Source organism: Takifugu flavidus, chromosome 19 (assembly GCF_003711565.1).
Source record: "Takifugu flavidus isolate HTHZ2018 chromosome 19, ASM371156v2, whole genome shotgun sequence".
Lineage (NCBI taxonomy): Eukaryota > Metazoa > Chordata > Actinopteri > Tetraodontiformes > Tetraodontidae > Takifugu > Takifugu flavidus.
In genome coordinates, this window is record NC_079538.1 from 12273702 (window position 1) to 12288744 (window position 15043).

Sequence of the window (15043 nt, forward strand, 5' to 3'; positions counted from 1 at the left end):
ATAATTGCCACTCATTTGTTTCCCTCTAAAAACTACACTGCCTATGTAACATCAAAGTATGTGCTATCTGATAAATAATGAATGCAGTTTGACTTAAAGAATGCATATGAAACACCTAGATAAAAGAGGACATAGAATATATTTAAAATGCTGTTACATCAGTTGAAAGTCACTGACAAGGCCGTGTTTTCTCCTGATACATTTGGATTGTCAGCAGAAGATGTCGTAAAATCAGGCATAACTTAACTCGTTAACTCGTTCTTATTTTGCTGGTATTTTCCATCTGTTCGTTAAAATCAACGTTCTCAGTTGCGCAAAACAACCAAGTGAATAAAGAATGAACAGAAATGGTTGTAACTCGTTTTACACAGGTGGAAAATTGGATGCGTGTGTGATTTTTACGTTAAAATCTGAATTGGAAATATTCTTCTGTCGGATGACACGCGTCTCCTTCCTATAGTGAAACTATGGCACCCTCTGCTGGTCAGGTATCGTTCGTGCAGATATTTATTGCGCCGATTCGATTCACGCTTTTTTTCGGGGGGGTCCTGCTCCGCTCACGCAACAATCGTGAACTGCATTTAATCTAGATTCTGGCGTGAATTTCTACTTGCACATTTAGTCATGTTTGCAGCAGCCACCCTCCACCAGCGATCACTTATTTTGTAAAGTTGTCTGAAATATTTCTTATTAGTCCCATCTAATCATGTCTGATCCTATTAGCCGAAGTCTACCCCGAGATTAGACGGTGCTGTGATCGGGCCGACGGTGCTGTGTGAAATGCAATCAGACTGTCCGGCTGGACTTGAGATGTGGAGCCGCTGAGCAATAATTGGGTTGCGGGTGCACGGGTCTGGCGCTTCTCCACCCCCTTCATCTGACCTGATCGGTGATTAATGGTGCACTGATCCAGACTGGATATGGGACGTCTGCGGGCGGATCTGCGGTCCATTATGGTGCAAACTAGATCCCCAAATATTTGGCGTTTAGATAAAGCGCGCGGACGGTGGATCAGGAAGTCGGTGACAATGTGGAGAAGGAGGAATTTGACCACCAACGCACTTTCAATATTGACTTTGTGGAGCAGACGGTCATGTTCCGACGCGGGGAGAAGCAGAATTCTGCAGCAGCCGAACTGGAGCCTCCTCAGAGCCTCCCTGCGCTTCCACAGGGGATTCTGTTTCCCAAATGGAAGGGAATGGACCTATAAATTGGACTGCTTTTGAATGCAAATGTGTGGATGTTAATTAACACCTGCGTTGTTGATTGCGGGAGCTCGTTGGCCTTTGATTGAAAAGAAATGTCACCTCTGGGCTTTGAACTGGGCAGCTCCTCTTTGACTGGCATGTGGAAGGAAGAAAGACTGAGAAATGTCACACAAAGGCCTTCTTAATTTCCCGAATTAGGGGTTGTAATGTGAGGGAGAGATGGATCTGCAGCTCCAAGGCAGGTCGAAAAACCCTCCCACTGCTGGGAAAACCATCTGAAAATTCACTTCATGTCAACAAAAGAGTTTAAAACAGTAAAGTGATGAATATCAGACATGTGAAATCACAAAAGTATCATGCACAGACAGTAAAAATATCAACAGTAGCAGAAGTTTGATGTTGGCTGTTTCAAGAAGGGTAAAGATTTATAAACTACGACTACAAATGTTAAAATATTCTGTCTTTTCTGCAACATTCTGAAGATGGAAATTTAATTAAAAGGTCTTGATTCCAAATAAATAAAGTTCCAAGAGATAACAAAAAAACAAAGATGAGCTCAGAAAAAAGTCTGAAATAAATAAAATGTCATCTGTGTATTTAAAAAGTTTTAAAACAATATGAGAAAAGTAACAAATGTAACTTCTTGTCATTGAGACTGTTGAATAGGAGAAACTGTAATAGAGATCAAAAACTCAAATTTATTGTCATTTAAATGCTTCTAAAAACATTTTCCACTTTGGGTTAGATTTTTTTATTGTGTCAAAGGAAAACTGAGCTCTGGAGTTCCACAGGGATCCATCTCAGGTCCCAAAAGTTCATAAAAGATTTTAAAAAAACAACATATATATGTATAAGATCAATAAACTAGATCATTTTTTAAAATTGTGCATCTTCACCTAATTTCTTAGATTTTCCTTTTGTGTGTCAAAAAGAGCTGAACCCTGAAACATCAGATGTGTGTTTGATTTCATCGGATTTAGTGTTCGGATTGTTTTCAGGAGCTTTTCCACCCTCGACGGTGGATGTGTAAAACAAACGGACGAGCATCTCCACCTTCAACCTTCGGGCCGCAGGCTGCTGAAGACCATCTGCTCCAGCTTCTCCTTTGCTTATTAATTTGTCTCGTCCTTCGGGCTGCGGCGAGCTGCGGGTCTGGCAGTCATCTGTCATTTGCTCTTCCTGTGTGCTCCTTCAGTCTGTCTGACATCTCTGAGCAAACACGGGCCAATACACAACCGCCGGGGGCCCGGGGCCCCTCTGGGGGCAGCCAGCGAGAGCGGCTCTTCTTCTAATGTTTGTGTGACAAAAAAAGGCAAGGCAAATCCTCGCAATGGAATCAGATAATCACCAACCCGTGAAGAGCCTGCCCCAATCCACATCCACGCCGGCCCCCCCTCCTCCAGCCCCTGGATTAACTGTCTGTTTGGCTAATAATTTTAATCTATTGAAGAGGTTCCAGAGTGGTGACAGGGCTCGGAATAAACATCTAATCCTCTACCCCCCCTTCCATTTCCTCTGTGTCCACTGTGTCCTCCTTTATCCCCCCCAGTTACACACGTGTGGCAAAGCTGGTGTCTGTGTTATTACTGGACATAAACTGGTGTGACACACGGCCGCCAGACTGGCCTCGACTGACATCGTCCAGTGGAATGTCGGCGTGGAGGGAGCGGAGCGGAGAGACCAGGGTGCGACCGAGAAGGGGGCATTTCAGGTTCACAGGGTCAGGACGTGTCCGTCTGGGACACACGAGGAGCCACAGTGGACGCCGACCCTCCAGGACGTGTTCAAATTTATGAAAACAAACAAACCTGAGATTAGTCTGTTAATGATGTTAAACTCTTAAACGTGCCTAAATGCTTGTTTTCCTTTTCCACCCAAACACACAAAATATCTCCCTTTTTTCCACAATAAAGATCCTCAATTTGGAATGAAATGACAGAGTTTTAGAGCAGCTATGGCGAAACAACACCTCCACAATTAGGATGGTACTGTAGTCTAATTGTTGCTGTTTGAAGTATGCTCACTTAGATATCCTGTTCGGGCTGTAGTGTCGCACCTTTGTTCTGATAAGGGTCCCTGCCCCCATTGACAAAGTGCGAACGACTGGGAGGGTCGCGACCATATAAGAGGCCCCGCGCAGTGTCAGAGGAGCACCTCTTACCTCTGGGTGATTTGTCCTCCGACAGTTTTACACGCTCAGCTTCTCCCGCTTGTTTTTACTCATGGATTTGTTCCGCGCCTGCGTCCTCTGCGCCGCTCTCTGCGGCTTTGTTCGGGCTTTTACGCATCAGGATATGAAGGAGGTGCTGCTGGAGAAACTGGGATTGGACGAGCTTCCTAAAATCCACAAGAGAGATTTGGAGAATCTGGTTGTTCCGGCGCACGTCAGGAACAAGTACCTGTCCATGCTGAAGCTGCACCACAGCAGGCGGCGCAGGTCGCTGCCCAGCCTGGCGGGCATTCTGAGGGGCATCCCCGGTAACGCAGGTGAGGACAGTCTCCGTTTTTAACCCTATCTGACGCGGAATGTGGAAGAATTCCTGTAGGACGTTTTTAGTTTTAGTTACGCGCGGCGTAATTTCCGTGCGTAATTGGCGCAGACTTTTACGCACCAGACTGCATAAAACAAACACATGTAACGAGCGGGTGTGAACGTTGACTAAACGGTTGTGCTGTCTGCTGCAGATATTTCCGGGGAGTATGTGTACTCTGACACCACCCGGCACCGTATGGTGTTCGACATGGAGGCGCGGATCCCGGACAACAGCGAGGTGACCATGGCGGAGCTGAAGCTCTACCAACAGGCCTCCTATCAGAAGCGCTACGTGGTGGAGAAGAGGAACCACCGGTCGGTCGGCAACGCCCGGGTCAGCGTGTACTGGGTGGACGTGCTCCAGGACGGATCCAACCGCACATCGCTGGTCGACTCACGGTGCGTCATCGGTTCCCCGCCGGCGTCAGACGCCATCTCATCACCGCGTCACTCTCCCGCTAATTTACGCCTCCTTGTTTCTCGCTCTTGTAGGTTGATCCCCATTCACGAAACCGGCTGGAAGAGCTTTGATGTGACCCAGGCGGTGCATTATTGGTCCAAGAGCCAGCAGAAAACACCTATGCACCTGGAGGTGTGGATCGAGGGCGAGAGACCTGGCAGCTACGCGGCAGAGATGGCCAAGAGTGTGCGCTTTACCACCCAGGAGCAGACGGACAACACCTTGGGGAAACCCGAGCTCATCCTCTACACACTCGACCTCGAAGAATACGGGTAAGGGTGCGAGTGTTTGATATACAGGAGCCATGATTGGCTGCGTCCTCGTTAGCAGGTCAGACAGCTTTGGATGAGCTTTGTTGCTTTTAAGACATTATTTCTGGAATAAATTGGTATAAGTTCAACCTTTACCACCTCAGTTTTGGATCGTTGAATCCACATAAATGAACCAACTTCAGCCAATAGCGTGACATAAATAGACCAGGGGTGTAGCTGAGATCTTCGGGGTCCACCAACTTAACCCTCCTATCCCCCCCTCCCTCCTCAGCTCTCGAGGCGACTGTGACGTCCGCCAGAACAAAGACGCCTGCTGCCGTGAGCAGTACTTCATCGACTTCCGCGCCCTCACCTGGACGCAGTACTGGATCATCGAACCGGCTGGCTACCAGGCCTTCAGGTGCACAGGGAGCTGCAAGCAGCCCAGACGCAACTTCGGCTACGGCGAGCGGCGGTGCATGGTGTCTGAGAGCGCCCCCCTCCCCATCATGTACCTGGTGAAGAAGGGCGATTACACCGAGATAGAAGTGGCGGAATTCCCAAACATGATCGTGGAGAGGTGCGCCTGCGCGATGGACAACCTCTCCATAGTCTGAGGTCCTTGAAAGCAGCATGTGGAATCAGAGATATTGGCATTCATTGGTTTTATAAGGCACATGTAGTACTTGCTATTTAACATTTACTGGGGTTTCACATTCCCAACCGGCAGCTCTGGAGCCACGAAACCCCCCCCACCAGCACTTTTTTTGTAACTATTTTGTAAATTTTGATATCCTTTTGAGTATTATTTGCATTTGTCTGCAGCAGCCAGTCAAATTCTGTCTGACGTCTAATATTTTCAAGCTGTACATAATATGGATGAGTTTATGTTTGGAAAATAAAGATATTTTGTTTCACTTCTGGCTCCAGGGCTCTTCCTCCTCCTCCGCTCATTCAAACCCTCATTCTCATGCACGCGGCTTCTCCTCCACCTCCCTATTTGCCCTCAGAGGAAATAAAAATGAGCCTGATGAGTGGCTGCGTTTGCTGTGCCACCATTGACAATGACGGCCGGACCTGCCTGCGGTGAGTGTTTGCGGTGGGTTGAAGCTACGTGGCCACATACAGAGAAACACGGGGTCAATTCACAGGAGGCCAGAATGGGCTGCCGGCGTGTTTACATCAGACTTAACCCGGGACAAACGTTGCTAATCGGGGCCCATAGCTAATGCGTCTGTTGACCGTCTGCCTGGGGGGTCCTGTCATTCGCTAATATGCTGCTGATAGAGGTAAACACGGCCCGGCTGAAGGCAAGCAGTTGTCTGGGAGGGAAGTGGATTCCCATGATGCACCTGCAGCAACAGCAGGAGGCAGAGACGCCGAGCAGGTGGGACCAAAACACCCCGTCAGGATGTCCAATGATGTTGTCTGAATAAGAACATCTGGGATCTGTGGTCCAAATGTGAATAAAGACGTACAGCGGCTCAATTCTATGGTTTTACACCTGTTCAGTACCTGTGAGGCTGGTTAATACACCTGTATCTACAAACATCACCGCCTGTACACAGAAAGACACTGAAAGTGTTTCATCTGAATGTGAATGAATAAAGCAGGAGGCCTGTACAGAAAACACGCAATCATGGTCACTCTATAAGCACTTTTAATTAAGATTTGATTAATACAAATAAAAAAAGCCTTAGATTTTCAAAGAAACATTAAAAACCTGTCATAGAAAACAGAACGAACCTGCACAAATCGGACTCGTCGCAGTGTTGGAGTGATCAAAAAACCCGATAAACCTGCAAAATAAAGCTGTATAAAATATATTTGTCTGTATCACACCGTTTATAGTCAAAGCTCTGCTACAGAAACTCACGATACAAGCAAAGACGCTCCGCATGTGGAAATAGAGCAGACAAATTCATCGCACAGCAGTACTCGCGCAAGCTAACACCTCCGTTATCACAGTACATTTGGAATATTTACACCATCAGTAGTTAAACCGTGTGTTGGGGGGGTTAGAACCAACCTGAGCTAATATCAAAAAGACTCCCAGTGTTCCCAGTTCAAGGTTATCATGATGCTGTGCAGCCAGTAACACGTGCTGGTTGGAAAAAGCAAATGTAGCTGGCACAGCTTTGCAACACTTAAAAAAAGTGGTTTTCAAAAAGATCAAAGAGGATATTGGGAGGGTGACGAGCGGCAAACTAGGGTGACGAAGCAGAGATGGTGGTCGCCCACTGGATAGGGCATTTAACGCACCTTTGAGACCGAATCAAAAGTCATAAGCCAGGAAACTGTAAAAAAAAGCCAACGTCTGGTTTATTGTACGTCTACGGAGTTTAAGGTTACAGCTTTGATGCGGAACAAAAGACAAAAAAAGATATTCTGGAATTCCTGATGCTTCGGTTTAACTCCGACAGACTCATTTTCCACATTTACAGTCAAGACTTCACCTACACGTGTCTAATAAGGTTCTCAAATGCTGCATTCAAACTACTAAAAAAAAATTATATATTTACAAGTTGGTTCAAAAAAAAGAGAAAAAGCACAGATAAAACACACAACCCTGAAGAAAACTAACACCCACCAAACCAGAGAGTAATCCCGATTACTGATATTACACTTGATTCTTTAAAAGCGCGCCATTTTAAAAGTGGGAGAGAAAAACAACAAAATATACAATGAAAGAAACAGACGGTGAACCCAGGCTGCTAATCTAAAGCCTCCAGGATGCTGTTGGTGGAATGTCGCCGCTCCATTATCGATCCAGATGTTGATTCTCTTTTTGTTACAACTGGGTTCTCGGGAAAAGAAAAAAAAAATAACAAGGGTGGGTTGAGTGAGGTTCCGTGGCTAACGGTGGGTCTTGTTGTGGGCCACCAGTCCATTAGAACTAGAGTCTTAGTAATAGCCAGGCTGGTACTGCTGACTCCAGGGCTTCTGGTTCCAGAACTGCAGACACACCAAATGGAATTTGTTATTTATAACAGCACACATTATTCTCTTCATCAACATTATTACCAAAAAGGAAAGACACCCTGACACGCCCTGGACACATAAATACTAATGGAAATGGATTCAGAGCGGAGTCATGGATGCGACACAGCGACGCCTGGTGGCGGAAGCTCCAACTGCAGCGACCACACTACCCAGGAGCCTCTACGATTCAAGGGCCAGAAAGTGGAAAACTGACCCCCTGCTGCCAGCTCTGGTTGAACGCTTGGGCCTTGTCCATGCCATTCCTGTTGCCGCCAAAGTTGCCACTGTTTCGGTTGTTGAAGTTGCCGTTCTTGTTGCCATAGTTGCCGCGGTTACCACCTCTCTGATTGTACTGCAGTGGGACAGGGATGGCGCAGATCAACAGGGTGCAGGGCCTGATTTTACACTGAACAGGATGTTTCCAACCCACCTGGCCGGGGTGTCCTCTGTGTCCTCCACGATTCATCTGGCCTCCGCCTCCTCTGTTCATGTTCCCTCGATGCCCTGGACCGCCTCTGTTCATGTGCCCCCCTCGGGGTCCCATGTTACCCCTCATGGGGCCGCCCCTCGGCGACCCACCCAGGATGGGCATGTGGCCACGGTTGAAGTTTCCACGTCCGGGGTAGCCTCCTCTGATGTTCAGTGGAGGCAGGAAGTTGCGTGGTGGGCGGGAGAAACCACAGTGCGGGCCTGGACCTGCAGAACATCGCTCAGTAAAGGGTTTTCTGTCTTTTGCCCAGAGTGAGATGAAGTCTGACACCAACACACCTCCTCTGTAGTTGCCTCTGTTCTGGAAGCCTCCACGGGAGCCTCCTCTGTGTCCAGGTCCAGACCCCCGTCCAAACTGGTTCTTGCCTCCGCGGCCGCCTCCGCGCTGGCCGCTGCCTCTCTTGGGCATCGTGCTTCCCTGGTTGGGCTTCTTCTCGGCGGGCAGAGCGGTCTTGCTCTCCTCCCTGTACTGCTCCAGCAGCTTGGAGGCCTCCTCTTTCTGCAGCTCTGCGTAGATGATCTCAATGAAGCTCTCCCCCTCCTCGGGAAGAGCATAGAAGCCTGTTGGAAAAGCAGGAGGGGGTCAGGACATGGTGCGGAGCAGCAAAGGAGGGGCCAACATGTTGATCTTCAGCTCCCTGGAGCGTGTTTCACCTTTCATTTTGAGGATGGCGTGCTCGGGCACCTCTTTGCCATCAGTCTCCACCTTCTGCTGGACCCTCTGCTTGTAGTCCTCCTCAGAAGGACAGACCACCACAGCTTTGCGCTGGAAGCCGGCGAACAAGCACATCTTCCGCTTCTGGCCCGGGGCCGACACATTAGTCTGCAACACAAACACACAACACTGCAGCGGGAACCTTTTCTACTCTTTTTAAAAATGTCAGTCCACCTACATGATCCAGAATGTAGTTCCTCTTCTTTCGGGCAGCGATTTCAATAAATTTTCCCAGGAAAAGCGGCGCTCGTTGGGAGATGGTGGTCAGCTTTGTGATGTCTTTGGACTGCCGCTTCAGGCTGTTGATCTGCACAGAGATGAGGAATCAATTCAGATGTGCGGGAGACGCCTCGAGACTGACCAAGCTGAATAAACACTCACCATCATCTTGTCCACGATGGTGTCACTACTGAGGATGTAGTATTTCCCAGGGTTCTCCTGCACGTGGTTCTTCACCCATGTGGTCTTCCCTGAGCCCGGCAGGCCGACCATCACTATGATCTATACGTAACGACGTACAACAGAGGCACAAATGTATAAAACCCACATTGTGTGAAAAAAATAGACATTTTTTTTTATCATTTCTGTAGGGATTTAGTTCAGATCTGCAGACCTCACAATCCGCCTTGGTCTGAGGGCCCCTGGGTCCACGGACTCTGTCGTCAACGGGGATCTGCTGCAGGAAGGTGAAGCCTTCGGGCTGAGGGAAGTACGGAGTCTCCATCTGTCCAAAGTTGAACTCCACAGCACAGTTGTGACAGATGATGTGGGGGAAAAGGGCCTGGCCACTCAGGCTGTCCTTGCTGATCTGGAATGCAGTGGATGGCTCGCCGCCGTTCTTGCAGTATGACATCACCACCTCATCGCCGTCAAAGTCCTTAGAGACAAAACACGACGGGTTGCGATGAAGCCCTAAGTGGGCAAAGCTTTACGCACAAAGGCAGCACAAGGCGTTGTTTTCTTACAATGAGGCAGCAGATGACATCATTCTCCTCAAAGGTTTCTCCAAACTCCTCCGTCACACAGTTGCTTGTCTTTTTGCCTTTGCTGGAGTATCCAAAGGACAATTCTTCCTCACCTGGAAAACAGAAGCACGTAATTAGTTAAAAATAAACTAACATAAATGGTGACTTAAGCATAGGAATCAGCGACGACACTGATTCAGCTGCTGGCATCAGGCCAGCCCACCATTTAGATGAAACTGGAGCCATTTTACATTTTAAACGTGTCGTGGCCCTCAGCAGCCACTAGGGGGCCCTCTGGTACAAAGCGCTTATTTGAAAACAGCAGTTGTGTCCCTATTTTATGCTTTCAGACAGCCTTTGTTCCCTTTGTCAGATTACCAAGGTCAGTTCGTCTACAGAACCGGGAGCAGTTATATTACCGCATTAAAACGAGCTCTTTCTGAGTCACAAGTAGAAACACAACAAACAGAAAAGGAGAAAACGACTGGAGGTGGTGTGTTGACACTGACCCAGGAGCAGAGTGCCAGTAGCCAGGGACCACCCGACCTGGACGTCATGAATGTCCATGTTCTTGCTGGAAATGTGCTTTACGGGAATCTTCTCTGTAATCTGGAAACCAACAAGTCCATCGGTTTGGGTTTTATGGGAAAGCAGCAGGTACAGGAAAGTGTTTGTGTTACTGTACCTTCATCTCAAAGCAAGCTTTGCCTTTATCTACACCGTAGGTGGCCTTGCCTCCAGACCAGAGGTAGGCAAAACTCTCCATCGTCAGAGAGGAGGCACTGTAACGATCCCGGGACACCTTAAAATGCAGGTCGCAGTTGTCTACAGCAAAGACAACCCATGCAAAAATGAATCAATTGTGCTTTTCGGTTTGTTTTTGCAGCCATTTGCGATACAAAAACTAGCATACATGCATCCAGGCAAACTTTTGTGTCATCAATGTCCTCATCTTCTTCCTCCAGCGGCGGAACAGGACTCTTAAATGAAGCCCTGAAGAGAAAACATCAGTCAGTTCTGGAGATTCACAAGTCAAATGTTGGGAGCACGGATGCCTGGGCACCACTTGAAGGACATTGATGGAGGGAAATTCAGTAACACTAAATTATGCAGAGTAGACAGTAAACAAGCCATCGAGCCCCCTAACTGGACGGTTGGTGGAACCGTGGCCCTCGGCACTTACCTGACGGCATCCAGTGAAATCTAAAAGTGTGAGAGACACACAGAGAGAGCACCTTTGCTAGGTGGGGTCATGTGACCACAATATAGCAGTCCTCACAGTAATATGGTTATCATCTCAGCGACTGAGGTAGGGGTCAGGCAGAACCCGGAGGGGCTGTGGGCTACAGCAACTTACCAACTCCGTAGCCTGAAATTCTAAAATGGAAGGTTGAGGGAGCTAGCCACTGCATCTGTAAATCAGTTTGCCACTTGAAGCAAAGATCCACTGGAGAATCATCTCCTGAGACGTCCTTCAAAATGTTGGCGTCACGTGACCTTGACGGACCGGCCTGTGGGGGGTATTGGGGCAACTCGGTCAACCACCAGACCTCACAGGTTGCGAGCGTGGTGCCGGGGCCGCTGGTCTGGCAAAGGGTGGATTAACATAGATGGGTCTACGTTTGAAACGCCAGAATGTGTCATGAAAATGGCGGTCCGTCAAAGAAAGGAAAAACTATTTAACCCGACCTTTTAATCAAACATCCCGGAAAAAAGTTGCTTCTGTTGCAAAAAAAATAAATAATAAAAAAATACACTTTTGGTTCCTTTAACCTTAACGAAGCGTCAACAGCGCGATGAAAACAACCAAGAAGTACGCAGATGTGCAAACACATTCAAGCACACTCTCCCCATGCATGATGACACCTGTATAGGGGCAGAAAAGCACCTCTTCCACACTCGCACCATGGGAACGAACACACGTCACGTGATACATGAGACAGAAAAAGCATTCTAACGCCGTAAAACCAAACCAAAAAGAAAAGAAATACAAGAAAATATAGATTTGTATAAAAACCACTGCAGGCAAAGCGATGAGACGATCAATAGCGAGTTCCTCCGTGGACGTTCCTGCTCGGGTGATATAGCTACTCTGCAGTAGTCGACCCCCTCCTCCTCCCGCGCCTCTCAGCTATTCCTGCCCACCCCCCCTTCATTGTGAAGTGAACATCTGCTACTTCCCTCTGGGTTTATTCTCTCTCAGCAGTTTCACCTTGAGACAAAATGGGCTTTACAAAACAATAAGTGGCACGAGGAAGATTCAGAGCTGTCGTTGCACTTCTGCTACAGAATGCAGTTCATGGAATACACAGATAAGAGTGGGCACTGTAAAAAGATATATGGTAAGGCTGTGGAAGGAGTTACGGATGACCCTCAGAACATGTGTGTGAAAGTATGGACTTTAATCAGTAGTTAAAGTGAGGGTTTTCCTCCTGCTAGTTATGTGTGCATTGGCATTTAAGCCAATACATTTAACAAAGCTTTACATGGCGCTTCAGGGATGCTGAAGGCCATTTTGCTCTGTCCCATCCTTACCAGCTGTATTTGTTTTCTTCAATAAATTCATAGTAGCCCCTTCCATGTTCCTCCCGGCGTCTCTTAACACCCTTCTTATTCTTCTGATCAGCATTCGTGTCTTTGTCCGCATCCCCTTTGAAAAATAGAACAAAGATATAGAATGAGGTGCTCCTTTTGCGTTAGAGAAAGGTCGGACAGGCCGTGGGTGTCTGGCCCACAGAGCCCGTTCATCAGTTACATTGTGTCGACCATCATCAATAAGATTAAAAAAGAGGCAACACCTCATGGTTACACTCAAACACAGTCATTAAACTAGATAACTTTACAGCCACAATGACCAGAAAGGAATTACAATGGAAACTGGTCCAAGTAAACATGGTAAACAATGTTTAGAGGGGCTTCAAAAACAGGTTTCTACAAAATAAAGGGACATTGACCCTGAAATTAAGGGTGGAAATGTGCTTTTTCTTAATCAGGTGTATTTCATTAGAAGAATAAGTGTACTTCTTTGGTCAAACAGGTCATGCAGGGAAATGGGGGAAACCTACGTTAGGACCTGATATGTTCACCCTCCCCATAACAACGAAGATTTACACCCAGGCGCTTCTTTTTGAAAATGTACGGGACTGAAACTGTCAAATTCAACAGTATATGCGTTTAAAATCAAGAATTATTAATAAGGCCGTGTGTGGATATTAGTCCCCGCTTCCTTCGAACGTATTTTTTTTCTATCTTTAACGCACAATGCTAAACTGGGGCTCAACGACAAAACCTGAAAGAGGGTGGCCCTAATTTTCAGTCAATCCCGCCATTATTTAGAACGAATATAGTGTGAGGATGACATAAATCGCGACACTACCTCCCAATATAAAGCTAGGACGACAATACGGATCAACTGTCATTACCAAACTATTAATCAGCAAGCTAGTTAGCGTCGAGCCACAAACAAAGAAAACCACCAGCTAGGAGGCTAAAAGAGGCTAATACGAAAACAAACCCCCTCCGCTATAGTTACAAACGTTACATTTACATAAGGAACACTCGGGCTATCGACATCTGACGAAACAGAATAGGTAATACGAGCTAACCGGTTTAGAAAATGGTGCCGTTATTTCAGCTAGTCGGCTAACGCTCGCTAGGCTAGGCTAAGCTAGGCTAATGCGATCGCTCTGGAGCCCGATGTTGAGCCTGCGGTGTCCGGGTTCACAAGAGGCCGTCCCCTGACGACTCGTGCCGCAGTAGCAGTAGCGCCAACGACGTAGCCAAACCAACACCCAGTCAGAGTCCATCCAGCCGTTCATAGTTTCCACCCAACCGGGCCGACTTACCCTCAGCAGCCTGATCCCCGGGCTCACCATCGTCTGCGTCTATTTTCTCCATGTCGTCGACGTCTGCCTTGAGCATCGGGTCCATGTCATCGTCTTCATCGACGTTTTCCTCGACGTTTTCCTCGACGTTTTCCTCCCCCTCGACCATCTCCTCGTCAACGCCAACGCCAACGCCGACGCCGACGCCAACCGCTGCGCCTCCATTATCGCTCTGTTCCTCCTCCGCCTCGTTGGCTTCCATGCTCTCCTCTACCGGGCCTTCCTCGTCCTCGTCCTCGTCCTCCCCCATAACCTCTTGCTCGGTGGGCTGGTCGAAGCCGTCGTCCTCCGCTGCCTCCTCGTCCGGATGCGAGGCCAGGGCCTCCTCGTTGAGCGCGGCCTGCAGGCGGTCCATCAGGTCGGCCTTCAGCCCCTTGTCCGACAGATTACGCCTTTTCAGCTCATCCTTCAGCTCGTTAACTTTCAGTTTTTTAACGTCGATGGAGCTCATGGTGAACGGTTGCTTGTGGCAGTTAAGGAGCAAAATTCACAAAGACGACGAGAAATAAATAATCTGACCCGCTTCAATCACTGATATAACACTAAATCTGCGCCAAATGGGACCCAGGCCGACCGACCAATCTTTCACCGGCACAAGAGCGCTGCGCAGCGGTTGCGGCGTGGGGGAGGGGCGGCGGCGTCTGACGTCGGTACGTACACCGTGACGTTAGCGCGTACACAGTGACGCCAGACGCCGGTTCGACCGTGCGCAAGGTCCAAAGCAGGAGAAATAAGGGAAAAGACAGCGAAACAACGGGCTGGTGCACGAAGAGAGATGGGATAATATAAGAGACATGAGTTTGGAACGAGTGAACAGAGAGAGATTATTTTAATCGTTGCATCTGAAATGTGCTGGGGAAATAGATTAAACCAATAAAGCAGTAAATATGGAGGTGTGTTGTCTTGTATCAATGGTAACCGTCTCATTGGAATACCTGGTGAGTTTGTCTGCCCCCGTGTGTAGATTCGAGAGTGATCCTCAGTATATAGATTGTAATCCCGATTAGAGAATCTGTTGAATTGAATTCCATTGAGAAAACGGGAAGTAGAGATAAAATGTCTCATAACACAGTGGGTTTTATGATCAAAATCCATAAGGTCAAAGTCCCTCCACAATCCAGATCATCAAAATTTAATTAGCTCTTGGCCCATTATCATTTTCCAAAAAATCCATTAAAATGCCTTCGTAATTTTATGACTATTTTTCCTCACAGAAAAGCAAAACCATTTTATTTTAGGAAATGTGTGGCACTGTTAAAAATAAATTGGTTATAAATTCATCACTTCTGATAAAAGCCCCAAATATTCAATATCAATCAAAATTCAATGCTGATTATTGGCCTGTGAGGCTCTAAATTATCACTTCTAATGAATTAAAATTAAATGAAGTCAATAAAAACTAAATTTAAAAAAATCAAAATGAATATAGAGATTTGAGGGGCTGTTTTAAATGTAAAAAAGAAGGAAAGACACGGTTGAACTATCTTATCTGCGTTTGTCTTTGCTCATATTAGGAAACTGCAGAGTATTTTACGTGTACGGGAGAACATGATCAG

At 47.3% G+C, this 15043-nt stretch overlaps 2 protein-coding genes across 3 annotated transcripts; one reads left to right on the forward strand and one right to left on the reverse strand.

Moving 5' to 3' along the window:
* Positions 1–3239: 3239 nt before the first annotated feature.
* On the forward strand, positions 3240–5358 carry lft1 (lefty1). Its single transcript, XM_057017623.1, has 4 exons — positions 3240–3695; positions 3894–4140; positions 4234–4473; positions 4745–5358. Exons 1-4 carry the CDS (start codon positions 3431–3433, stop codon positions 5067–5069), a joined length of 1077 nt encoding a protein of 358 aa, XP_056873603.1. The 5' UTR covers positions 3240–3430; the 3' UTR covers positions 5070–5358.
* A 737-nt stretch (positions 5359–6095) lies between these two features.
* On the reverse strand, positions 6096–14109 carry hnrnpub (heterogeneous nuclear ribonucleoprotein Ub). Of its 2 annotated transcripts, none has more exons than XM_057017675.1 (14): positions 13476–14109; positions 12139–12253; positions 10517–10596; positions 10289–10428; positions 10113–10212; positions 9604–9716; positions 9252–9515; positions 9020–9139; positions 8817–8945; positions 8578–8746; positions 8203–8484; positions 7865–8130; positions 7649–7786; positions 6096–7407 (listed from the first exon to the last, which is right to left on the reverse strand). In XM_057017675.1, the coding sequence occupies exons 1-14, from the start codon at positions 13936–13938 to the stop codon at positions 7357–7359; spliced, it is 2430 nt and encodes an 809-aa protein (XP_056873655.1). In that variant the 5' UTR covers positions 13939–14109; the 3' UTR covers positions 6096–7356. The 2 variants fall into 2 exon arrangements, with proteins under 2 accessions (XP_056873655.1, XP_056873654.1); XM_057017674.1 differs by having other exon boundaries at positions 13449–14109.
* Between the last annotated feature and the right edge of the window lie 934 nt (positions 14110–15043).